At 41.3% G+C, this 26353-nt stretch overlaps 3 protein-coding genes across 4 annotated transcripts in view; 1 reads left to right on the top strand and 2 right to left on the bottom strand.

The window, feature by feature from the left end:
* The window catches only part of LOC104963667 (calcium/calmodulin-dependent protein kinase kinase 1-like), a 366751-nt gene that overhangs the window by 77371 nt on the left and 263027 nt on the right, over positions 1-26353 (bottom strand). The gene's annotated exons all lie outside the window — the stretch shown is intronic.
* Positions 9877-19963, bottom strand: prox2 (prospero homeobox 2). 2 transcript variants are annotated; one of them, XM_010792246.1, is made up of 6 exons: positions 19891-19963; positions 19065-19147; positions 16052-17651; positions 14014-14121; positions 12385-12579; positions 9877-10652 (listed from the first exon to the last, which is right to left on the bottom strand). In XM_010792246.1, the coding sequence occupies exons 3-6, from the start codon at positions 17582-17584 to the stop codon at positions 10485-10487; spliced, it is 2004 nt and encodes a 667-aa protein (XP_010790548.1). In that variant the 5' UTR covers positions 17585-17651; positions 19065-19147; positions 19891-19963; the 3' UTR covers positions 9877-10484. The 2 variants fall into 2 exon arrangements, with proteins under 2 accessions (XP_010790548.1, XP_010790547.1); XM_010792245.1 differs by lacking the exon at positions 19891-19963 and having other exon boundaries at positions 19065-19734.
* dlst (dihydrolipoamide S-succinyltransferase) lies at positions 19952-25646 on the top strand. Its single transcript, XM_010792247.1, has 14 exons — positions 19952-20036; positions 20932-20965; positions 21074-21113; positions 21257-21318; positions 21425-21499; positions 21650-21705; positions 22033-22141; positions 22249-22416; positions 22587-22669; positions 22795-22892; positions 24201-24331; positions 25063-25136; positions 25234-25317; positions 25437-25646. Exons 1-14 carry the CDS (start codon positions 19974-19976, stop codon positions 25629-25631), a joined length of 1272 nt encoding a protein of 423 aa, XP_010790549.1. The 5' UTR covers positions 19952-19973; the 3' UTR covers positions 25632-25646.

The raw sequence follows: 26353 nt of genomic DNA, 5'->3' as shown, positions 1-26353 counted from the left end.
ACTCAGCCTCTCGGACCCAGTACGCAGTCTCTGTCTCCCAGTGTGTCCCTTAACTTTTTCAAACATGTTGAGCTGAAGTGTCACACACCTCATCACAGGTAAAAGTTCCTCAGTAAACTCAGAAGTCACCGCTGGAGGATCCATCATGAGCACGTTAGCATTTAGCATGTTAACTAGACCACGCACACACCTGTTGGGTGAGTTAGAGTTGTATCACTGGTCTGTGGAATTGTGAATAAGGTAAGTCAAACATTAGTCTTTCTTTTTTTCATTGGTATAAAAAAATGTATATTGCATCTCTGCAGGCTTACTTGTGCGTACAAACGGCTAGCCCTGCCCCGGCACAGGTGCGTCTTCGCCCCCCACAGTCTGTAGCCTTCAGTCAGTGAAGCTAGGCTACTTAGCCGCTTCTCCACCAGCGTGCGGGCACTGCGGGCCTAAAGATTTTTAACGGTCTGCGTTTTCAGCTATCGCTAGGATATACCGTAGTCCCACAGTTTGGCCCTATACCCCGACGCACTCACCCATTTCACGGGGTAGCCTACAATGTAGCCTACCAAAGACCGACTGCAGACGTTTCAGAAAATAACTGCATTGGAATTAAAGAATTGGCTTGCTGTTGCTTTTTCTTACCTTCGTTTGGACTTAAGTGTTGGAGCCCTTTACGGCGATGCGGAAAATTATGTTGGATGCTCTGTGCAAGAGAGCAACCCAGAGAAAGACCACCGTTGGCTGAGCAACTGGTAATGTCCCTATCATATTAATACAGTTGAAAATAATGACAAAATAAAAGTGTGGGTAATTCGCTTTTACAACTGTAAGAGAGAGGAGCTTATAGCCTACTAAGATCCTTTGGGCAACTTAAGTAAAAGTAGGCCTACTAATAACACAGTAAAATTACTCCACTACAAATACAAGTCCTGAGCATCTTTTCTAAAGTGTCACTGGAGTTCTGCCCTCCTGCGGCTACAGAAACCACAGCAGCTTAATTTCTGCTGCAGCAGCAGATTTTCTACATGTTATTTTTTTCCAGGGCTTTAAAAAACGACTTTTACCCTTATGAGGATTTGACTCTAAATGTAGGCCTACTGTAGGTGACTGAAGATGGAAAGGTCTCCAGTAACATTTAAATTACAATGTTTTAAGAAAATACTCAAATTAGGTTTCACAAGAAACATTGTGTTACAGTCACAACAGTAAACGTAGCCTATTTGCAACCTCCACTTTCCACCCCTGTCTGCCATTTAAAGTCTAGGTTATTGTTGCTTTGATGCAGACATGTGCCTAATGAAGAGTTATAAAATGACTAAAGATATTTTATGTGTTCTGAATTTGATTAGATTTTAGTGTTAAAAATCATGTAAACGGAAAACCTGTGTAAATGCAAAGTGTTCCAGCACCCTAACCCTTATAACCTAAGTAAAATGAGTTATTGTCAAAGCTTATTTATCCTCCCTAAAAACCCATATTTCTTCCCCCAGTCACTCAGAGCCCCTGCATGCACACACTAGCCATTCACAGTAGGATCAGGGTTAACAGGGCCTGTGCCTTTAATGACAGGAATATCTCCAGGAATTTTAATTAATTTTCCACTCTTAGCAGCTGAATTTGCGTTAATTTCCCCCTCAAGGACTTTTATAAATTTCATCATTAATAAAATCAGACATTCAATTAGTCCCAAAATCCAGATTGCCAACTGTTTCGTAACAGTCCGGGTCCGATTTTCCCTTTTTTATTAGGTTGGGTGAAAAAAAAGTTAAAACTAATTTCATTAATCTAATTGTCATAACTTCGAACCATCTCTTAATTAGTTCAAATTAATATGATTAATCACAATAATGACAAAAACTCATTCAATTACAGGTTTTTCAATGCCAAGTGGATGTGTTGGGGGTGATAGGGGCATAAAGGATGAGGGCGGGAAGCAAAGCTGGCTGCGAGAGACGGGATTGGTTGTGATTATTCCGATGACTGACAGGTTATCAATCATGCCGCACTTTTAATAAAGGCTGCTGGAACTTCAGTGGAAGGCCTGGCTCAGTTGTCTTCTTTCGTGTTTTATTTCTTCAAAATCCTTTGGAACTCTCCTTATTCCTGCATGAAATATGATCCTGCTTTGAACGACTTGAGCTGCACATTTTAATGAAGAGAGTGGTGCGCATAAAAACAAAAATGGACTCATCCATATGTAAATAAAATGGTGGCGGTGCACTTGCTCATCTCCACTACCCCATTATTGCAGAAAATTGCATACGTTTATGCGCTGGAAATGATATCACTTTATTTTCATTTGTCTGAGCATTCGCTAAAGCTGCAGATGAGTCTACCCCCTCTCTCGTTCCATTCCCTCTGCCGCTCTGCAGACATATGGATCAGTGAGATGCCTGCTGCGTTGCTTTCAATCAGGGCCACCAATCTAACAAAGCAGGGGAGCAGAAGCATGTCACCATTTGTCACATGCCACTGGGGCACAAGCTGAGCAGCAGGCTCACCCTCGGGTGTGTTAGGCCATGAGGGAGTGCTGCAGCTGCCAGTCTTAGGCAGGTTCCCTCTTGTCCCATGCTGTAGCCTTGGGACCAGCCACCCAAATGTCCCCAGTCAGTTGTCTGGGTACGATTTGACCTGCGCTCCACCCATCTGGACTGAAGACTGCATTGAGAGGGCTGCTTAGCTTCCATCACCCTGAGGAAGGAGTCTGATCATCAGAAGGCCCATCTGGGGATAGAGATCCCCCCTGGAGACTCCAAACCTTAGAGTCCTAAAGACGCCCTTTCACTGTACCCCTATTGGCTTTTCATGCCCGCCCGTTCTCTCCTCTATACTTCAAACACTGCTTTGATGCTCCCACTCCAGAGCCGTGGCTCTGAGCAGGAGAGTTCACCTGCCACCCCAGGTAAAGTCAACCAAAGCCTGCTGGAGCGTTAAGCAAAGCATAGCATAGATACATATGTTATGTATCTGTGACAGTGCTTATCATGCAGCTCAAGGGCTCTCTTCCTTTACCCAATGGTTATATCTCACACAGCATTGGATCCATGTCCGATGAATATCTTGGCTGACAGCATGGTTGAAAGCCTGGAGCATGACAGACATGTAAAAGTATACATTGTATACCCAAGTCTGCATGCTGCGGCTTTTAAGTTCCTATACTGTGCGGTGGCATGTGTTTACCAGTGCATTGTTTGTGGAGCCAGTGATTAGAGGCTACTGGAAGTGATGCAGAACCAGACAGTGAGCAGTGCCATACGTCCAGGATGCTGTGACCACATGGGGCAGCATATGGAGCTGTTTCCTCTCCCCTCTCCAGGACTTTTTAGACATGTCAGTTGGGCCTTAATCATGCATTTTTCTGCATGAGGGGAGAACTGGAGTATCTGTGCCGAGCTGGCTCCTGTGCCCTGCGGTTCTCAACCAACACAGTCAATCAATAGTGGCCAGCTCCACTGTGTACACAACACAAACATGCACACAAAGGCAGATAGACACAAAGAGTTTACCTCAGTCCCATTTAGGAGCCTGTGCTTATTCTGTCCATTATTCAGGCCAACATGACCGTTTTCTTATTGTCATCATGCTTTTTAATTAGAGGAGAGTGGGAACTGCTGGATGGGGTACTATACCTCAGTAGTTCAGCCTTCCAGGGACTCAGGGACAAAAGGGGCATTTTTCAAGGTCTAAACCCACCCTCCCCTCATATGCACAGCCATCTCTAAGTCCCCAGCCACCCTTGAGAGGGAAGCACAGCCTTCCATGTGCATAAAGTTGAAATAAACTGCAGTCTGTATTTTCATTGGGGAAAGTGAACCCAATTTACACGCTGCTTCATTGGAGATGAGCACTGTAGCGTACCCTAGCTGGTAATCTCGCCCATATTCCCCCTTTGTGTCCTGCATTATTGTTGAAATAAATAACCTTTCATTGCAATCAGTGTGGGGATCTTCACTTAAATTATCGCCCCACAGATAGCTCACTCATGATCTGCTTCTATATCCATTAACTATCCGCGAAAGTGATTTATTGGTGAAGGGTAAGAAAAAGGGAATGAGGAGGAAAGCGAAGGAGTACGTTTGGTTAGACAATTGTGCCCTCTACTGTTGGTGAAGTGGATCACTTTAACAGACTGAACACTGGTAACACCTTCAAAAGTAATATGATGGTGAAGTTTTGTCTTCTAACCTTAAAAAAAAGCTTTTGGATGCCTTTAAATATGGCCATCTTAAATCGGAACGACCAAACCGTAGAATGGACATGTTAAATACCTGCAGTCATTGAAGAAACCATTCAAGCAATAAAAAAGAAATCCAGAATAAAGCTCTCCAAAAAAAAAATCGTACATAACCTTCTATGCACTGCAGTTCAGATGGCAGTGTGGGCATAGACATTGTGCCCTCACTTTGTAGCAATTCATGCCAGGGCTCCTGTACCTAGTACCCCCCCCACCCCATCCCTCCATCCACTCCTCCGCAGTCCCTCCTTCCCCACACTCCTGTGATGTGTCGTTACACGCTCGGCTGGCTCCTCTTCCATGACAGACTGTTACTTCCTGGAGCGGAAACGCATTTGATTGTTAACATCTGGGCCATTACAATTGCAAACTAGGGCTCTGTACATCAATCAGGAAGTGATTTCAAAACAAAGAGACCGTCCTCCAATCAATCTATTGGGAAGCGGGGGCATTACATGCTCCTGTAATCCCGGCTAATTAGCGGGATAATGGGAATGAGATTTATGAATCTGCTGAGGAGAGTAGAGGTACGAGGGCATACTCAAATTAGCAGGGATGCACGCCAGCCAGGGCTGCAATAAGGAGGATGTGCTGTTGGTTTTTATCAACTTCTTGCCGCTGGGCCACCTTTTGGCTCGGTGTCACTGTGAAGGGAGCATCTTGGGCTAATGTGCAGGCACGATGTGAAGCACTGATACAGTACATCAAATCTCTGTTTAAAAGAGATGAACTTTGTTAACATCCAACAGAGGAGCAGTTTCTGTTCTGTGCTTCTGTCAAACATCTGGTGTATCAAGAAAAAGGAGTAAACTCTACCGTTTAAAGTATTTTAATGCTCTACCTATATTTAGTAAACACTTTAGAGGAATTTTGTATCTGTAGACATTCGGCTTTTGTTTGTTTGCAGTGGCTACCAATAGTTTTGGACCCTGAAAACCCATTTCTAAGGGTTTTTTCCTCCTCTTTCCCATCCAACACATGCACCCTATACACCTCAAATGACATCATGCATATCTGTTCAAATCTATTTAAATGAACTTGATAAACAAAAAACAGCAATGAAAAAATTCAAAATGTAAGAGCCAACATCAATAATGAGTAGAGTAAATAAGGACATTTAAAAAAAAAAAAAGAACTCGGCTGTTTTCTACTATTTAAATAGAATGATTTTAAAACAAAACATAAAGAGGAAAACAGATGGACACAACATTAGCCACGGATTGTGAAATCGACTATAGAAACAAGTGGCAAAAATCTGTCATTATTCAAATCTGTACTGTGCCATACAAGCACAATGTCCTGGGCTCGATTCCGGCCTTGGGTGCTCATCATATCTTTAATTATCTTTATTCCCCTGTCAAATAAAGATGAAATTGCCCCCCCAAAACAAGTTTACAATGTAGAAAATAGAAATGATACAAATATTGCAGCACTTTTTATTGTACCCCACTTCGGAAACCACTGCTGTTGGTGTCATTCAGATATTAAAGGTCCCATGTCATGCTTTTCCGGTTATTACCCGTCCCCTTGTGTGTTATGAAGGTTTTTCTGCATGTAAACGGTCTGCAAAGTCAAAAACCCTCAAAGTACACCCTGTAGCGAGTAAAACTCTAACGGCCCGTCCACACTACAGCTTCAAAAAAAGCTTGCCGGCGGGCGTGTCTGAAGCTCGACCAACAACCAATCACATGAATCTCCCGCCCCTGACACACAAGCAGCGGTTTGATTGGCGAGAGCTTGTACTGGCATATGATTTGATTGGCTGACGCTTCCACCGAAAGCTTCAGAAGCTTCAAAAGTTGAACATTGCTCAACTTTTGCAGCCTGAAACGCCAGGAAAGCTCCGCTCTGCTACCCACAATTCAGTTCGGCGAAAAGCGAGGCAACGTGACGTCACCGCATTCAAAGTGAATGGGCAGACGCGTTGGAAACCGTTTTTGAAGCTGTCGAAGCTGTAGTGTGGACGGGCCGTAACACAGTCTATGCTGCCCCAAAACGCCTCGTTGGACATTTCTCATCTTCCATTGTTTACTTCCTGGGTACTGTGACGTGGGGATACCCAGAGGCCACACACTCTGCCAGCATTTCACGAAACAAAGCTTCACAAACCTTTCAGCGATTCATGCTGGATATTTACAGTGTAGGGCACTGAAGAACGATGCTGTCCCTTCTTTGTTTGGACCAGCGGGAGGTTCGGGTACACAACCTGTAAGTATTCATTGTTGTTTGTTTATGATGTGTAAAAAAAACAAGGTATCTACCACGACTGTTTGAATGGATAAACGTTTTTCGGGCTACTAAGTTGGGATCGCGGAGAAATGCTCTCCACAGACCCATGCTCACAGCGTTATAAACCTTTTTCTTACTCATTATCAAGCCACACTTATTGTTTTTACTTCGGCTGTGAGTGTTTGTGTGTGCTCAGGATGAGTTTAGCTGTGTCTCGCTGTATCGCCGACCCGGAAACCTGTCCGCTCCTCGCAGCAACGAGCCTCTCAACGTCCCGACCAATCAGAGCACACTGGGCTCACAGGGAGGGGGGGGGGCAGGAGCTCCAACAAGCCGTTTAGGACAGAGAGTGAATACACATACTTTACAGAGATGCTGTTTGAGAAACCAATGTGAGTTTGGAAAATTGCACAGTATACATCTACTTTTGCATACCTCAACAATGGAATTATGATCAGTAAAAATGGCCATGACACTGACCCTTTAAGATATTATGATTTTGAATGACATGCAGTATCTGTAGCTTGTTGTCTGTGGTGCAATATGTGTCTGACCTTAGAGTTTGGAGGCTTTTAGTCTTCATCTATTTCCCCTAAACTTTCCCATCTTTTCTCCAATCTATACATGGCAAAAGAGCGCAAACACTCTTGCAATAATCCACACTTTTCCATTCACCCCTTTACCACACGGATTTGTAGACTCAGTAAATAAGGGGACGTGTGTGTACAACACTGCCTGTGTGTGAGGCAGTATCCCTGGAGGTGGCTGCCTCAGTGCCACCCTGAAGCCTCTTCCTCCCCAGCGGCCCCGGGCCTGACCTTGCCCGCTGGCGGGGGACATCTCCCATTAAAGCAGTGCATTGTGATAAGGCCATTTCTTTTCCTTCAGCATCCCTTTAATGTCATCCCTGAAATATGAAGTCATTAAGCGATATTAAAACAGTGCTGACAAACTAATTAACAGAAGACATTATACGGGATGGGCTCGATTAATCCGCTTTAATTGCTCTTTTAAATGGGGGCTCCAATTAAAATTAATAAAGATTTACTGGTGATCACACCAAACTACACCAAGAAGTGGTTGTCTGAAGGGCAGCCTAAAGTCAGCGGCCTCCATTCTCAAGTTGCACTCCCTATTGCTCCCTGCGCCCTCCCAGAGTGAGCCTGACAAAAAAGCCTGTATCTATGAGCAGGAGATTAACCAGAGGGTCTGTCCCAGTGCCCCCGGTCCCCCGGCTGCTTTTGTCTCCAGCTCAGGGGTGTCTGATCCTGTCTTTGTCTTTCCAGGACCCTGCTAAGGAGACAATTTCCCATTAATTTCATAGCACACAAATATACTCACTGTACGCGATCAGCCATGCTTTCTTAACCCACAAATATCTCAAATGCAATGTTTGAAATTATAACAAATTTCACAGTGGCTGTTTCCCTGAAGTCCTTGCTGTGAGGAAATAACTGAGCAGTGTTGAAGAATCCCTTAGCAGAGGATCAGTTTCTACACAGTGACAAGGGCACCCCTATGTGGACACTTTTGTACACAGAATATGATGAATATTGAATGGCCTAAAATACTGATTTATAGTGAAGATATACTTTATTGATCCTAAATTGGGATTTGTATTCGTTACAGCAGCATGCTAAAACAAGCCATTGCACATCATTTGAAAAGTAGAAAATAAACAAATGTAAAATATAAACATCTCAAAATAATAAATATAGAATATAAAACGGAACCAAAAGGTAATATATACAAGTTGAACGTAAAAGATAAACATCTGTTGACTCTGGCAAATACACACTATGAAGAGCCAAATTACAGCTAACACAATTTAAAAGCAGGATATTATTATTTGTAATTATTAAATGACTTGTGATTGGCTACAATGTAAAACATATATATATTCTTCTGAACACTAAAGAAGACTGTGTGAGAGAAATGAGTGAATTATGTTTGAGGCGAGCTGTGCTGTGTGTATTACAGAAGAGATTCACTAGATGATGCTGTTACTCTTTTCTCTGCATCCATCTCCAAGAACTAAGAGACTGATTTGAAATGCTCTTTATTTAGTCTCTTTCAGCGTGAGACTGAGAACACTACCGCTTTATTATAATCAGTATTTTTCTTTAGAAATGTGCCTTTTTTTATATATTGAAAGCAAAGCACAAAGACATCTCTTCCGACAGTGTTTGAATTCTGTGACGTCCTGTTGCCTTTTGCTTTTCATTTCCTCTTCATTACACAGAATGCCGCTTTTTATCTGCGCCTCTCTAATACAGAACATAATTTCATATCGCAGCGTTTAAGTTGAAGCCTTGTCAGCCAGAGGCAGTTAAACAAACTGAAGGAAAAACTTCATTTTATCAGAGGTTACCAAGTCTTGTTCAGAAAATGTTACACAACAAATTAATTTGAGCGAAGCACTTTGGTTCAACCAGAGGCGTTTTAATTCAGTTGAGAATGTAAATCAATTTACTGAAGAAGAAGACAGATCTAATTGAAAAGAAATATCTATTAAAAGATTAGTTAGGTTTATTGTCTCCAGTCTTTGTCATCAACCAATTCAACTAATGTTTTAATTTCCTTAATGTTATCATTTTTGATGTAATTGGTGCTTGGGTGCCTAATTGGTTTTCCTATTAAATGTTGGGTTTTGCGCACTGACAATGTAATCTCACGCTGTGATAAGAAAAAGTGTAGTTTTATTAAAGTGGTCCTTTCTGTTGTGCAGCTTTCCTTTTATTTTTTTTAAAGGCACCTTGTTGCTTTAAAATGAATTGGCTGTAAATGTACAATAATCTGTATGGATGTGCCAAATACTTCACCGTTAAAGTAAAATAAACAATTAGTTATGACATTTATTTATCCCATTGTATTCCCTGCTGTGGTTTATATTGAGCCCATGTCATCCAAAATAGCCCATCTGTGATTTTTGGGACATCACCATACTTGCATGTGCGTGTGCTTTTGCGTGTGTTTTCGGTCGCCGCCGTGCTTTGAGTCGGTGCCTGGAAGAAAAAGTCAACGGGTTTGTGGAATTTTGCTTTGGTGGCACAACTGATATGAGGTCACCTCGGGCGTTAGTCATTAGGAGGGAATGCATTGTGGCTGTTTTTAAGACATGGCAGTTGTCCGCATCCGCAGTGGCCGCACAATGAATGCAGGCCTTAGAAAGTTGACTTGAATTGGCTTCAGTGGACAATGTGAACGGCATAGTTTGGGGGACATTTAACAGCTGGCTGCTGGACGTGGATTAGAGGCACCTTAGGGGCTCGACAGTGGCTCGCAGTATTGTCATAGGGAGAGTTCAACGTTTACAATTGGAAAAACAAAGCATTTACCTGTGTGTGTCTCTTTTTTTTTTTAAATATGTGCAATGAAAATAATCACACAGTTTATATTCTATAATTTAGTGCATTTTTTATTTCAATAATCATCCAGTACATTGTCTGTGAATGAAATATCTGAAAATGATTGTACTTTACATGACCTTTTTATACATAATTAAACCAAAACAGCATTATTTTTCACATGCGCATTCTGTCAAGATAAAAGATAACAATATGCAGCACTCAACTGTAGCGCATGTACATTTACAAAACACACACAGCCAGGAGTCAAAAGCAAACTAATACTGACGGTAATTGCCAAAAAAGTCTTCTAGGTCAGCTAAACAGGCTACTATATCGTTTTATAATATTGAAAAAGAATGGAAGCACTCTGTAAACATTTGTACACACCTACAAATTCCTTAAATGTGTTGAGGCAGATCATACAGAGTAAACACTAAACAATAGAATAAAGAGCCATCATGTTTGTAGATTATTTCTTTCTCTTTTTTTTTAAACATACAGCATTACAGACTAAAGCTTATTCATATTTAAAATGATGTGTGTTTTTTTAAGATCTACAAAATTATTAATTATCCAACATCTACATTTCACCTCACTAAAATGCACTACAATAAAGGATGAAATAATACTGTCAGGTGACCAACTCCAATTCTTCCACTTTTCTAATCCCCCACTTCGGCCTATAAATAAGAAGATGTCTTGAACTCTTCCGGGACGTCGCTGTCCAGTTTACAGATCACCTTGTAGATGGCCTTTTTCCATGAGGGGTCTGAATCTTTGGCTGCGGAAATGGCACTGTAAAACTCATGCAAGGTAATCTCAGAAACCTCCATGAATCTGTCTGGAACCTTTAAGAGAGAGGAAAAAAACATATACGTTGAATCAATCTTGTTAAATCTTCTAATAATGAAAAAAGCACTTCGTGCAATGAGCATACTGAACAAGCTTTCTTCAGTGCTCTCAAAGTCCAAAACATATCAAATGAAGACCTGTAGTGCAATTCTTCAAACACTCAAACTGATGAAAGGGATCTGATCTCTTTGTTCTCTGCACACATACAATAAATGCAATGCTGCAATCGTTGGCTTTCATTTGGAGGCCTCTTTGATTAGCTAGTCTTGTTTTCTTGAACTTAAACTGCATTGTGAGATTTCTATCCAGCGCTGTGAGAGCCAGTCAACAAAAGCATGATTTTAAATCCCATAAGAAATATGGTTGAAAATGAAGATTACAAATGTTTTCATTAGGTTAGATTTAGGGCTAAACTTGGGATAATTATGTTTAATTAAGAATTATATGTGGCTTAAGTTGGTGTAACGACCGCAGGATAAAAAGCGCATCAACAATTGAAGTCTTGATGCAAGGGATGCTGGGAGAAACCCGCCCCGCAGCCCATGTTTCCCATCCACTGACTAGTTATCACAACAGTTGGCATAAGTTATTTTTCTTTCCCCTCATCTCCCGACACAAAAGCATCCCTGGGAAAGGAATGTCTTGGTCCCAAGGTAAAGAAAACGGTCCCGTCCCTTTCCCACCAAACGGCCCTTCTCCCTCGGAATCCACAGCGTCTTTCTCAGCATTCCGCATCAGTAGCAATCTCAGTCTCGCTCAGGCGTACTGGTCCTCTAATCCTGAGTTGTTTTAGTCGGATTTTGCGGCTTCCTCTTCCCACAGTTTGATAAAGCATCTCTCTGGAGTTTAGATAATGGCTGTAAAGGCTGGCCAGCCACAGGTGCAGTGTGACACACAGGTCAGATAATACAGTATGTGACCACATGCTGACAGGAGAGCATACCTCAGCAGGTACTAACCACTGGGATAAATGTGTCAACTACAAAGTGTTAAAGGAATAGTTGGACATTCTGGGAAAATAAGCCTACTCACTTGCTGGTAAAGTTAGATTCATACAGTCAATAGATGTATGTCTGTTGAATATTAAGCAACAGCAAGCAGCCACTTAGCTTAGCTTAGCATAAAGCTGTAAACAGGGGGAAGTAGCTAGCCTCGCTATGTCTGTAGATAGCAAGTAAGCACCCTTTGTTATATCTTTTTGTTTTGTCTGTACAGAAACAACGATTCAACAATTTATATTTCATGTCAGTTTGTGAATTTTTGACTTGCTGAAAGGTGGATGTTGTCGTCTTTCAGACATAGGCAAGCTAGCTGTTTTGGCTGTTTACAGAGACATCATTACCCATATCTGTAATATAAGACCAGGAGTGGGTGTGTTGTATTTTTTTATCCTTCTAATGATTGGCAATGCCATTTTTTATGCCTTCAAAGCATCACATTGATTGAATATTGAAATATACATTTCTAGAACATATATTTTCCCTTATGTACTATACTGAATTCCATTACCACCATCACCCATTTAGCTGGGGGACATTAAACAAACAGAATATGCTACCTCTTATCAGATGAAAGTTGACTGAAGAAAACCTTTATCCATCGCACAGAATACTTTCAGAATGAGAGCAGTACCTCTTTTAACCAAACTTTATGAGTTAAAAATCAGACCTTGATGCAAACCATTGAAACCACAACATAAAGGAGAAATGACTAATGAGTGACACTTACGTGGAAGTCATTGGCTTTGTTGTAGTGCATGTTCAGCGCCCGGAACAGCTCCGAGTCCCTGCTAACCGTCATGTCTTTGATATCACTGATGCCATCGACGATGGCCTGGCGGGCAAACTTCTCCATCTGGATGTAGTAGAACTCCCTGAAGTTACTGAACCACTTGATCAGCTGAGAGGTGATGCAGCGGTTGAACTGGAAATGAAGAGAGCAAATACGTCTCTTAATATCATTGATTAGTTTACAGCCGATTGACAACCGAAGCCTCTGCATCGACAATAAACTATCCAGCTAAAGTGTCCTTGAGCTAAACAATAAAACCCAACGAGTCCAGAAGTGCTTTTCTAACCTTTGATGTCTCAGTGAGGAAGCAAATGAAAGCAGAAATCATCCCTTTTAGTGATAAATTAAAATTGTAATTTCAGAACTCCATTTAGACTTCATTGAGAGCATGCAGAAATAAAAAAAATATGAATCTCCATGCTTTTCAATTAAAAAGTCAAATGGCCGTTTGACGCTTTGGTATTAACCACCCTTTCCATAATTGACTGCACTGGTACCTGTAGGGCAAAATGGCACCAAATGGTCTGTCACTCTACGCAACATTAATTGCTCTGAGCTTTTCCCACCAATGGTGAAAAAACATCTGTCAGGGCTCTGTATTTCTAAACTCAGTCTTGACATTAGTCCTGTTATTCTATCTCCTCATCCAGAAAGACAAAAAAAAATGCCTAAGGGCTGGGCAGGCATCAAAGACGCTTCTTCTCTCTGGTGTGGTGGGTGAGAAAGCGGCAGCATAAGGACAGAAGGAAGCTTCCCTCTCATTGACTCGGGTTGATAGGATGGAATCAGACACTGGGATTAGGTGCTCTTTTGTTCAGTGCCACTTCCCACCACAGGATTGTAAGCAAGGAGGAGACGTTCGCAGGGCTGCAGCAACAGCATCCTCCCCCCTGACCCCGGGGGTCAGAGCAGATTGAGAGGCAGGGGCCCGCACTGGCTCAGAGATCCAGAGAGAGAAGATAGAGATAGAGAGGAGAAGGAACAGAAACTCCAGAGAAAATTGAAAGGCAGGCAGGAGAGGAGTTATGGGTGTAAGCTTGTAACATAAGCAGGAAGGATGCTCCGATTGGAAAAGAATGAAGCAGAGATAAATAGGATGAATGAGAAGAGTTAACAACAGGAGACAGATCAGGAGACAAGAGAGAAGACAAAAAGAGGAGATAGAAGAGGAGGAGGCATGACACGAGCCCAAGGCCAAAACACACAGGATGTTGTGTTTAGGCCCAGCTCATCGCCGCCTGGGTGCTGCCGCACAAGTCTCTAATACCAACTCTCTGTTGACACTCAATAGCAATGCCTTGCCTACAGAGTCCTTTGTCACTCCATTTGCTGACTGGAGTGGCTTTTTTTAAAGAGAGAATGCCCCTGTATCTCCCTCTGCCCCCAGGACATACTAGCAGCTCAGTGGCTTTGTTATTTAAACCCTCTGCGTTTTTGTTTCTCTCCTCCGACACACTGCTGATTTTTCTGTCCCAAACACACACTGACAAGTAGATACCGGGGAGTTTAACGCAGGACAAACAATCCTGCAACTTGTTTGACACATTATAGTTCAAATGTAATTACCTTGACATCAGGGAAGAAATTTTTCAGCACATTGGAGCTGGGGTAGCGGGTGTAGAAGAACATCAGCTTGGCCTTCTTCAGATGGCTCGGGGTGAGACCCTCCTGGATGTTCACATTAACGTTAAGGCAAAAAACCTGACAATTAAATACAACACAGCATGCAGTCCTATGCAAAGTGATAGCAGACCAGAGTATTGTGTTGCCTCAATCTTCAGCTAAATTGAATTTCCCTAAAGAACAGCTCGGCATTAACCAGGGAGTCAATAATGACCCTAACATGTGCTTATTGGCAAAACAGAATTACCAATTAGATTAGGGATTTTTAATTAGAGAGCGAAGCACTTCATGCCTGGCAGTAAAGACAGCTTGTTTTGAAATGTTTTGAAAAAAGAAGCCGGTTTTCGGATATAATTAAGTTGATTTAAAAGACGACATATGGTGCTATATTTGTTTTACTTTGGAAAGAAACACGCCAAAAAAATGGAAATTTTTTAAACAAAATTTAAATTACATGTAGTTCAAATTCAAAAGTATTTATATAGCCCAATATCACAAATCACATTTTTAAGTATTTTAGTAGTATGTTTTAATAAAAATGTTTTTGAGTTGATGTGTTAGGCTTTAATTGTACACGTTTTGAATGGTAAAAATTGCAATATATATAAATATATACATTTCCTTTATTTCTTATGATAAATAATTCAATATCTTCTCAAGTATACCCCCTATGGCAATGAAGATGGTCAGGAGCATATCCTCTGTAGTCCACCACCATGCCTTAGGACATAATATTTCCTTATCAGGTCACCACACAATACATTTATTAGGGGAACCCTTGCTTTGAAATACGGAAGTTAAGATGAAAGATTTATGTGGTATTGTTCAAAGAGAAGCAGAGCTCTTTGCTCTGTAAAGATAAAGCGAATCCTGACAGGCACTACATTATATTCCTCTCTTATGCCGTGCGACAAGAGAATCAACAACACTTCTCTGACTATTTTAAAATGATTTACTTTATAAAGACGGATTGTAACGAAATTATTTATTTCTTAGGCAAAGGATAATGAAATGTAGAAGTTACATTTCATCATTCATCATTTAGATTGTGGATGTCAGCAAACACATCATTAAAAAAACAATAAACCCATTTTCCCTGAATTAAACATCTTATCCTAGATGGATTTTCTATGAGTTCCTTTAAGGCTAAGAAAAACTGTTATCTTGCACTCTGTTTCAATCATGTACACTCTGACAAAGGTATCCAACAACAAATGCTCAAGACAAGAGCTCAAGTGTGGTGGTTGTGAGGCACTTTTGCTTTCCAGCAGCACTCAGATGTGACCTTTTAGATGCACCCCTATCACTCTGATGATGGAGAAATAGATCCTGCACCTTTTCAAGTCTGAAAAAATGACGCTTCCTGAAACAGAAACCGATGCTTTCTCTGCCTTTGAAAAATTGGCTTTTGTTCCTGGCAATTCTTATCAAAGCCTTGTATTCCTTTTTATTTGTCTTTTTCTAAACTTAAAGTCATTACTCTGCTCAGATTAAAGAAGATGCTGTAATTTTCTATGGGGTTAGCGAGATCAAAGAAAAAATTCTCCTTGAAGTTTGTTACTGGAACTGCCCATGCTGCAATGAACCTCAACCAGCCATTGTTCAAATGGAAGAGCTAACATATAGGGAGTTTGTATGAAATGAAGGAGGTAAATACAGTATAAGATAATAACACACACACCCTGCTGTATGGGGAATGGTACAGAATGATCTGGTGTTGCTTTTCATTGTCAATTCTGTCAATTGTTTTAGAATTATTAAATTATATATAAAGAAACGTAATCTTTCTAGAATATTTGTTTTGTATTTACCCAATACTAAAAAAATACTAAAAAACTAAAATATCTGAATTGTGTCTCTTTTTTAATCTATTGTCTATTTTTTTATCATCATTATTACACAACAAAGCTCTAAATCCTGCATTTAAAAAGAAAATCAAACCGCTCTGGCTCCACATATTTATTTTTAAATAAAAGGATATGTTGAGTGACATGTAGGGGTTTCGGTCGGCCATGCTCTGCAGTTCTCCGCACTCGATCTTGACGTGGGGGAGACACAGATTGTCGACCGTCACTGCCCCCAGGGCGGAGGCACGGGCGTGGTGGGCGAGGTGGCTGGACGTCACCTTGGACCTCATGGCGATGGCGTCCCAGGGCATGTCCACGGAGTCTGGGGAGTTCCTGTCCATGGATGGGGCCATGCAGGGGTGACCCCCGAAACTGGAATGTGGCCCGTACTTAAGAAGATGCTCCAGGATCTGACTGTCGTGCAGAGGGGTGCTGTAGCTGAACTGAAATGGATTCTGGTGCATGGGGTAGGGCCTCTTCACTGTCGGGGTGACTGAGCTCAGAGGGGTCACGGGCGGCTTGCGGACCACCAGTGACAGTGCCTCCGTCTGGTCCGGTGGGCTGTGAGCCTCGGAGCTTTCATAATACTCCAAAGAGCAGGGCTTCACCGCAGCCTCCTCCGCCTGGGGCTGTTCCTGGGAGGAGCCGGCCTGCGGGCGCTTCCTGTCTGCACCTATCTGCAGCTCTGGAGAGGAGCACATGCGCTGCTGAGGGGACAGATCCTGCCCTGTGGAGGACGCCTTCTTGAACACTCTGTCCACACAGTCATTCACAGCCCTGGAGAGCTCCTGCTTCAGGGTGTCCTGCAGGCTCCGACTCTCCCTCTGTTGCACCAGATAACCAACTACTTTCATTCGGTCCTTACACTCCGCAGTCACCCTGCTATTCTTCCTTTCAAAATCATCTTCAGTGCTTACATACCGTGACTCTGTGCTTTCATGCTCCACACCTTCTGTGTCATCTCTGTCGTTGTTTTCAGGGTCCTCCTGGTTGTAAACATGCAGGAACTTTTCCTGGAGCTGGCGCAGCAGCCTCTGCATGCTGTGCAACTGCTCCTTCAGCTTGTGACACTCCTCATCCTTGTTGCAGTTATCACTATTGCTGCTGCTTCCGGGTCTTCTGTTTGCCGGCCCTCCAACACTGTGTTCCTGATGCTGAGGCAACCGCTGTTTACGTTTGTTCTCCCTGTATGCTTCTCTGGCCTCTCTGGTGTCTCTGGCATCTGTGTCACACCTCTCGCTGTCTCCAGGCTGCCGGCTGTTGGGAGAGCCCGCCATGACCCTGATAATGTTCTCCACTCTGGCCCTCTTGGCCTGCAGGTGGTCAGCCATGGGATGCTCCACCTCCGTGCCGGCTCCTGTGGGAACATGAGCGCCGGGGGAGGCAGCTTCCACAGTGCTGTCTTTTGAGGATACGCTGCACTGGTCCTCCTGGCTGGAGTCAGCCGCAGCGGAGCCTGAAAGGTAGAAATGGCTTTCATCTAGTGCCCTCTTGTTGTGGATTGTCTTGCGAAGGAGTTGAGAGATGATGGATCCGCTGGAGTATGAGGCCAGAGGCTCGTCGTACATGTTTCTGCGGAAGCAAGGCAACATGACATCAGGTTTGTCGTCCTCGAGGCAGCCTTCACTGGAGTTGTGCATGGTCTGGTCGGGGAGACTGAGGTTCATGCTCGATGAGAAAAACTGTCTTCGGCTACACACGTTGCACAACCAGAGTTATTTAAAATGCAAGAATCTGAAAAGAGAGAAAAATAGAAGATAGTAAAAATCATACATAATGAAAAAACATTTTAATATAAAATGTGCTTTGGCCATTCATTATTCTTAAATCCTGTATGTGCATTCTTATATTGTGTATTTTCTTTTACACTTTTAATAAAACAATCTTTGCATATACATTATTCCATGCCTATTTCTGAACAGTGACATTCAATTTAAACAGTAATGTCTCTTTATTCCTTGGATTCATAGCAAAAATAAAGTATATTATTCATTTGTTAAATTGTTTCAGGTAAATTAATCTATACACAACATTTACAGGTGATTCTGCATGTTAGGAAATTTCACTTTTGTAACTTAAAATTACCACATTAAAAAGCAAATGTAGAATTACTGTTATTTATGATAGAAAGTCAATGAAGCCTACATAAATCGCAAGTAGCTCTGTTCTGTAAAAAAAAAAAAAAAAAAAGACGCAGAAGAAATCCTTGATCTTCTTTAATAAGGGAGTGCTTTTTTTGTATCATTTCATCTTGGGGTTGTAATGATGGATAACACAAAGGATAAAAAGAACGACTGTCTGATAACCATGAAAGGTAAATTATAGCCTCTGACAGCAATAGACCACGCACAACAAACGGCTCCATGTATATATTATTTAAAAAAGAAAGTACCATGAAAACCTCTTTATATTTGTCTGGTTCTCATCTTAAAGAATGATCAAGAAATTATTCTCGATGATAAATATATAAAAAGCTCAATTTACAGATTCTATAATAACTTCATTCCCTTTTGGTGTTTATTTTATAATATGTTCTGTGCTGTAGCTCACAGCATGACATGTCAAACTAATTCAATACTTAAATGAAACGTATGGACTTGAAACGGATATTCTACATTTTATTACTAGACGATAGATTCGTCCTTGTGTTTCTTTTTCTTACTTTGACATAATTAAGCATTCTTTCAGAAAGATCAAACTCTGTTTTGTAACTCAGTTACCCCTCATAGCAAAGTTTGAGTGGATTTAATTTGCCTACAATTTGTAGACAGCATTTCAAAGTCACCTTTACTTTTTACAGTTTGACATTTCCTGAAATATAGCAGGCAGACCTACTGTTTGTGGATAAACTCGTTTGTATACATCATCTCAATTAAAAATATATATATATTTTAGTTATAAAAAATGTCAACAGTCAATAAACACTTCATAATCCAATACAAAAAAAACTCACCAATCATATCATTATAATTTCTGTTGTCCTGTAAAAGCATGCATGAGTTTTTCAAAAGCACTTTTCATAAAAAAAAAAAAAAGTCAAGCTGAAGTGATGAGACAGGAGACGGGTGAGCTGCAGGCATGCACTGTGTCACAGGCTGCAGTTTCCCCACGGTGCACAGAGACAGAGCGGCTGTGATGGGACCTTACCTGTTGCCGGGACGTGCTGCCGAGCTGATGGCCTGCGCACACTGGGCTGTGGACAGTAGGAGTGCAGGAGAGGCATCACGCAGCTGGGGCGTGGCCATGTGAAAGCAAATCACCCACATAATGTCAAGAGAAGGAAAGTATTATTAGTGAGGTGTTGGAGGAATAGGTGGGTGAAGCCTTATTTATTGTCAATTTGGAAATATGCACAAGTATTCATAGGGAAAAAGTTTAAATATTCATCTATGACTGGAAAATGTAGATGTTGGCCAACTTAAATAAATAAAAGACTTCTCTATTGCTATCCTTTAATCTCTCAATAATTGTATTTATCTCAAAAGGGCAAATTTTGGACCATGCATTTACGAAAAACAAACAAAGCAGTCGTAAACTCAAAGAATAAATAAGTGAAAACAAAGTATACACTTGAAATTAGATACATTATGCTAATAAAAATCATAACCCTCTAGACTTACCTTAACTTTTCGCTATTCTATTCTATAAAATCACATTTTTTCTTATACTTACCCGTATGCAATGTCCTATATCATTTAAATATTATCATATATATTTTCTATTATAGTCTATATTTACGTTGTTACATGTAGGCTGTCTATAAACCGTATTTACACTTTGTAGATACACAGTATAAGTGTAAATACGGTACCCTTACAACTACCTTTACAGACAGCCTACATGTAACAACGTAAATATAGAGACTATAATAGAAAATATATGTTCCCAGCCCAGACAGGCCCACAGTGAGGGTCAGAGGGGACCACTAGACTCCAGCCTGCCCCCCTCTCGGAGCACTTGGTTTATCCCTCACCACTTCCTCGCTTTTTTGCGCGTCCGACTTGTCCGTGTTACCGGAGTTCCCTTCCGCTGACAGGCTGCTGTCACACAGCCATTATGTTATCCCATTCCCGGTGTCTCACCAGGAATTTTGGCCGTTCCCTTTCTGCCATCCGCCAGGTAGGCAACACGCAAGTAACCTGTTGTCGTTGCCTCTCTGGGCAGGACTCCTCGCTGTCTCTGTAGTGTGTTCAGAGCTAGCATACATTAGCTGCAGGCCACGGTCATGCTGTAACATTGTAAGCCAAGGACAGTTTGACACTTCCCTGCACAACTCTGTATCGTAGTCTGTATTAAAGTGTTAAGCAGTGTCCTCTGTGTTGTATTTGTCTCGAATTCACATTAATGTTAAAGGTGTTACACAGAGAGTAAAGTGTCCATCTTTAGTTACACAAGTTATCCAATATTGTTTTGGTAGCTAGTAAGAAAATGCTAGCCGCGCTAAGCTAAATACACGGGTAGGTTAGCTAGGTCCTAGCTATCATGCTGAGGTCATAGTGTGATTATTGAGAGAAAACCACGCCCCTTTTAGTTAACTTTATTAAGTGTTGTGTTAATGGTTTATTCCTTTGATTTAGCTTTCTGTCGCTGCATGTAAGCAAAGTCAAATGTCAGAAAGTCCTGCTAAGTGTATGTCAGCTTGTCAGTAAGATAAGTAGTATAACATTAGGCTTTAAGGCAACTGTTCAAGTAGCCTGTTAACATGTTTATTCATTTGGTGCTGCAGTTCTTATGCAATACCACAAAGCTACCTGTTTGCCTCAAATGTATTGATTGTGTCAAAGGTCATGTCTAACGCGTAGCAATAACCTTTGACCGACAGCACTGACTTATCTTGCTTAGGTTGAATCCTTTGTTGAATCTCAACTGTTATCACTGTTAGACATAAGGGGCAAGATATTGACCTTGATGTCAGTGTTTCAATGTTCCAAACATTGTTGAGTTGTATTTTCTGCACAATCTCATCTAAAAAAGTTGCAAATGTTTTTTAAATCCTAACTGTGTTTTGTCACAGGGGAATAATGGACTTGCACGTCGGGCCACGGCAGGTATGTTTGGTTACTGTTCAAGCGATATGTCTTAAATGCCAATCTTTGATTTTGGATAGTCCTGCTGCAAGAAGTTAATAACACTTCTCCTTGTCCATTCTCTTACAGCTCTATCAGCTAGCCATTCTATCACTCTGAACAACAATGTGTAAGTAACACAAGTACATTTACTGACAGAATTTAAGTAAAACATTCTCACTGTAGATGTTTCCAAGTCAAACAAATTGTTTAGTTTTGGGAATTGCTATTAATCAATATAATTTTGAATTCATTTATTTTGTTTCTCTCCAGAAAATCTGATCCTCGTTCCAGCGTCTTCCAAATCCAGTACTTCAGGACGTCTGTAGCCCACAGTATGTTTCGAGCCAAATGCTTTTTATTCATGCACTTATCTGAATCACTACTACTGATGTGAGGAGTAAATAAATGCATCTCCTATGACTTGTTTTTGTTCTATAGGAGAGGAAGTTGTCACAGTCAATACTCCTGCATTTGCTGAATCTGTCACAGAGGGAGACGTAAGATGGGAAAAAGGTAACTTTATTTTAATTTGATTTGCACACATGAATAGATTCTCACACTGTAAAGAATAATAGGAACAGATACTGGATGGATACATAGACTAACTAAACAAAAGTTAGTCAATCTGCACTCTGTTCCTAAAATAGAGCCTGCTTCTTACAGCTGTTGGAGACACCGTTGCCGAGGATGAGGTGGTGTGTGAAATCGAGACTGATAAGGTAAACTAAGTAAATGTTTTATGAATTTTTGATTGTTCGGTTACACCTTCAAATGTAAAGGCCATCATTGTTTTGGCACATAAATAGTGAAAGTATTGGGGCACGTAATTTTTTCCCCCAAAATAACAAATACAAAATCATGTTTGTTGGAGATTATTTCTAAAGTGTTTGATTTTTCTCCTGACTGAATATGAGAATTTACGCGAGAATAAAACCATACGGTCATTATTTTGGCAACAAATGTAGGCTATTTTGAAAATGTATAGAACTTTTCCATGTCTTATTTAAACCTATGATGATCTCTTTTATGTGTTCCCCTCCCATTAGACATCAGTGCAGGTTCCCTCTCCTGCTGCTGGGGTGATCCTGGAGCTTTTGGTCCCTGATGGAGGGAAAGTCGAGGGAGGAAATGCACTCTTCACGCTTCGAAAAGGAGGTCCGTGTATTGTCATTTTATTTTAAAAAGTACACGGTGCTGATATAAAAAATATTATCAAGACAAAAATGTAAAGTCTGTCTCAAACGGTTCGCTTCTGTCTTTAGCTGGTCCTCCCAAAGCTGCAGAAGCCCCAAAAGCTGAGGCCCCGGCCGCCGCCACCCCTCCACCACCTTCTGCTGCCCCCCCTCCTCCCCCCTCAGCTGTGGGCCCCATTCCCACCACTATGCCCCCTGTGCCACCTGTGCCAGCACATGCTATGGACACCAAACCAGGTTAGTCGTCATGAGACAGACGGTCCGTGTCATGTGAGAACAGTTTTACTTGACATCTGTGCTCTTGACCTCTAGCTTACTTGATTACTCATCGTCGGCAGTGGCTTTCACCAGTGCCACTAAACCCAATGTCTGGAGATACTAAAGGCGTATTTCTGTCTTTCTCACAGTTTCAGCCATCAAGCCCACTGCTCCTGCTGCACCGGCGGCTCAGGCTGAGGGGGCGACTAAAGGAGCCAGGACAGAGACCAGGGTAAAGTGCAAAGATCTCTACAAACACCTAAATAACATGAAGCGGTATCTGATGGTATAGTTTGTGAAATGGATCTGTATAGTAGTGCAAGAGTTGAGAACTGAATTTGAAATGTTTTGTTTTAGGTTAAGATGAACCGCATGCGGCTGAGAATTGCCCAGAGACTGAAGGAAGCCCAAAACACCTGCGCTATGTTGACTACGTTTAATGAGGTCGACATGAGGTAGGAAACTCTATTAGTTGACCTACATTATAAACCCATCAGCGTTTTTTTAGAAATGTTTTCCTGTGTTAACATGAAAACTGAAGCCATTGAGGGAAAAAGACAAGTGTCCAAATCTGCTTATAAATGAGCATGTTTGTGAGTGTGCCTGTGTGCAGTACACAGGATACACACTGCCTGTTAAAAGCCAAAACAACACTTGCACAAATGGTTATAGATTGGAATCTGCCCAATAGGAAAAGCTTTTTGAAACCCGATATCCTCTTAAACGCTGGAATGTAAATATTTGGTCGTAATGCCATCTAAAACGAAGATAAGAATTGTTAAAACCGGTTTTATTAATTTACAAGGAAATGTTATTGTCTGCACTTGCCCCCTGTGCTGAAGAGGACACTTTGAGGATTTCTTTTCCCCACAAATGTGCGGTGTCAGCTTTCAGCTATTCAGGGTTTTCTATGTATCCTAATTAGATTGACATTGACGGTCTGGAGGAAGACTTCCCATGCTAGGGCTCATCTGGAGCCGAAGGAGCTAGTCAGAGCAGGAGGCTGGAGCATCTGTAGGGGCCCACAGAGACCTGCGCTCTGAGTGGAAGAGCGGCCTCAACCGATATGGGCTTTTATGACAGCCCAATAAGATTTACAGGCCCTAGAAAGTGAAGATTTTTATCGCTTCTTCTCTCCTTTCTCGGAGAGTCTGTGTCTTGGGAGGGGCTAATTATGTTAGCGGAGAAACCCTAGAGCTTCAACAGGGTTAGAGACAGGAAAACAAACAATTAAAAAGAGAGATACACGAGAAAAATGAGCAATGATGAAACGATTAGAGGGCCAATTTCAATAGCTTTAATTCACCACTATCTGCAACAGCATTTTTTTTATAGCCACAAAAAGGCATTGTTTGTTTTTTTAGATTGTGACATTGTTTTTGCTGTTACAGTATTTGGGAAAAGATTGTCTTATATTAGCTTATACTTTAGTTTTTCGAAAAATTCACATCATTCATTAATTGCTGCTGTTTGTTGTAAACTCGGCAACAAGGAAGTAACCGACTTATTTTCATAACCTGAGTGCGAACCCTTCCTGAAGCCAGTCCGCCCATCAGTTCTCAGAAATGAACACAATTTGCTAAAATATGAAGGGGATGTTAAAGATCACATTGTTGGGGGGTTTTTGTAATAAAAAATGTTTTAGTCATTCTTTTAACACATTTCACATTGAAGGGCTTCATTTTCTGCTTCAGCCCTGCTTGTTGCCTTTGTAACAACTAGTTAATTGATCTTTGCATTTTTTTTTGTCTATTTCCCTGCAGCAACATCTCAGAGATGAGGAAGACGTACAAAGATGCGTACCTGAAAAAGCACAACATCAAGTTGGGCTTCATGTCTGCGTTTGTGAAGGCTGCTTCCTACGCTCTGGCTGACCAACCTTCTGTCAACGGCGGTATGTATCTAACCTTAAACGACAGTGAAACCTCACCCTGCGGTGACAGCTTGGCTGCGTCTTTGCACGTATGGATAGAATACAAGTCACTGAGAGAGGATGAAAGGAAGAAAACGATTTAAGCTTCAGTAGATTTCTCTTGCAAACCTCAAACCCAACACTCACTTATTTACTGCCCTGACCTATTTAGATAGACCACAATGAAGGAGAGAGGGGGTCACTGAGGCTGGCTTTTACCAATCTGAAAAAGTCTGTGGCTTTTTACTTGCATGTAACAGAACATGGCACCCATTAAAAGGAAATTACCTTCAGGAGGGCTGCACAAGAAATGGAAATGTAATCAAAATTGCAATATTGACTTGTGCAATATCCAAATCGCAGTAAGTTCAATACTTGGTAAAGGCAGAAGTATTGTGGAGCTAGTCCCAGCCTACAAAGAGTATTGTACAGATGTAATACAAATCCATGTTGACTACAGATCCTCTACAAAATCACACCATTTTAATATATTTTCTTAGATTATGTGAATAACGTTAAAACAATGATTCCCTCAAATATTGCTAATTATATTGCAATTACAGTATAAGTCAACATTTATGCAATATGTATTTTTCATTATGTAAATCATGCAGCCCTGAACGTTGGTGTAAATTGTATTGATGATTAGCACTTTTAACATGAATTCATATTTCTTTTGTCTACAATGTTAACCAATTCCTCTGTGTTTTCAGTCATTGATGACACAACCAAAGAGATTGTGTACAGGGATTACGTGGACATCAGTGTTGCCGTGGCCACGCCAAAGGTGAGACAAGTGCCTTTTACTGTAATGCTGAGTGTAAGTGCTTCACTTGACTCTAATGTGAAGAGCAGAAAATTGAGTCATATAACTTCTCTCTCAGGGTCTGGTGGTTCCTGTAATCCGAAACGTGGAGGGAATGAATTTTACTGACATCGAGAAGGCCATCAATATGTTGGGAGAAAAGGTGAGGTTTTATATTATATTATGACACATTTTTCGGACATTTCTTTTACAGTTCACAGGTTTTCATTTGGAGATTTCCTCAGCATTTGATCCATCCTTATTGTTGGCGTGTGTTCGTAGGCCCGTAAGAATGAGCTGGCTGTGGAGGACATGGACGGAGGAACCTTCACCATCAGCAACGGCGGCGTGTTTGGGTCCATGTTCGGCACACCCATAATTAATCCACCACAGTCTGCCATTTTAGGCATGCACGGCATCTTTGACAGGCCCGTAGCAATTGGTGGCAAGGTTGGTATTCTTAACTTTAAACCTTAAAGGTGGGGTAGGTAAGTTTGAGAAACCGGCTCGAGATACACTTTTTGTTATATTCCATGGAATGCTCTTAACATCCCGATAGCAATGAATATCTTAAGTGCTTTGACAAAAAATCCATAACATAATGTCATCTGTGGAAGCCGTAGTACTGTAAAAATAATAACTGGATGGCCTACCTGCCTACCTACCTGCCTTCCATCTGTGCACAAACTTATCTCGTGCCCTCATTGAGCATGTACGCGTTTGTGTGTGTTGGAGGAGGGGCTCTGGAAGGAAGTGGCAGATCTTTTCCGGCTGTGTATTTTCAAATTCTAGCGCACTCAAGCTGGTTTCTCCAAAATTACCTACCCCATTTTTAAAATACATAAAAAAGAGACAATATACCTAGCATGGAGTGGTCATATATGTAACATGACTGTCCAACATTCTTCATTCTTATCATGAACTTAAAAGTTTAGTTACTATTTCTTCAGTAGATTAAAGATAGATTTGCTTTTTTTTGTTTAAAGGTCACCTATTATGCAAAATCCACTTTTAATTGTCTTGTACACCTCAACATGTGTCCCCTCTGTGTAAAGAGATTCTGAAAGTTTCAGGAAAAAATATTCTCTCCCTTTTTGTCCTGATCCATTTATATACAAACCTGTCTGAAAATGACACCTTATCACCTGAATCTCCTCCTAGAGCACCATTGTGTTCTTTTTTACACTGCCAAGGCACAC

The sequence above is a fragment of the Notothenia coriiceps genome, unplaced genomic scaffold, assembly GCF_000735185.1.
Source record: "Notothenia coriiceps isolate Sejong01 unplaced genomic scaffold, NC01 NC01_scaffold00036396, whole genome shotgun sequence".
Taxonomy (NCBI): domain Eukaryota; kingdom Metazoa; phylum Chordata; class Actinopteri; order Perciformes; family Nototheniidae; genus Notothenia; species Notothenia coriiceps.
Note: the sequence above shows the minus strand (reverse complement) of the source record. Positions and strands in the feature narration are given on the sequence as shown.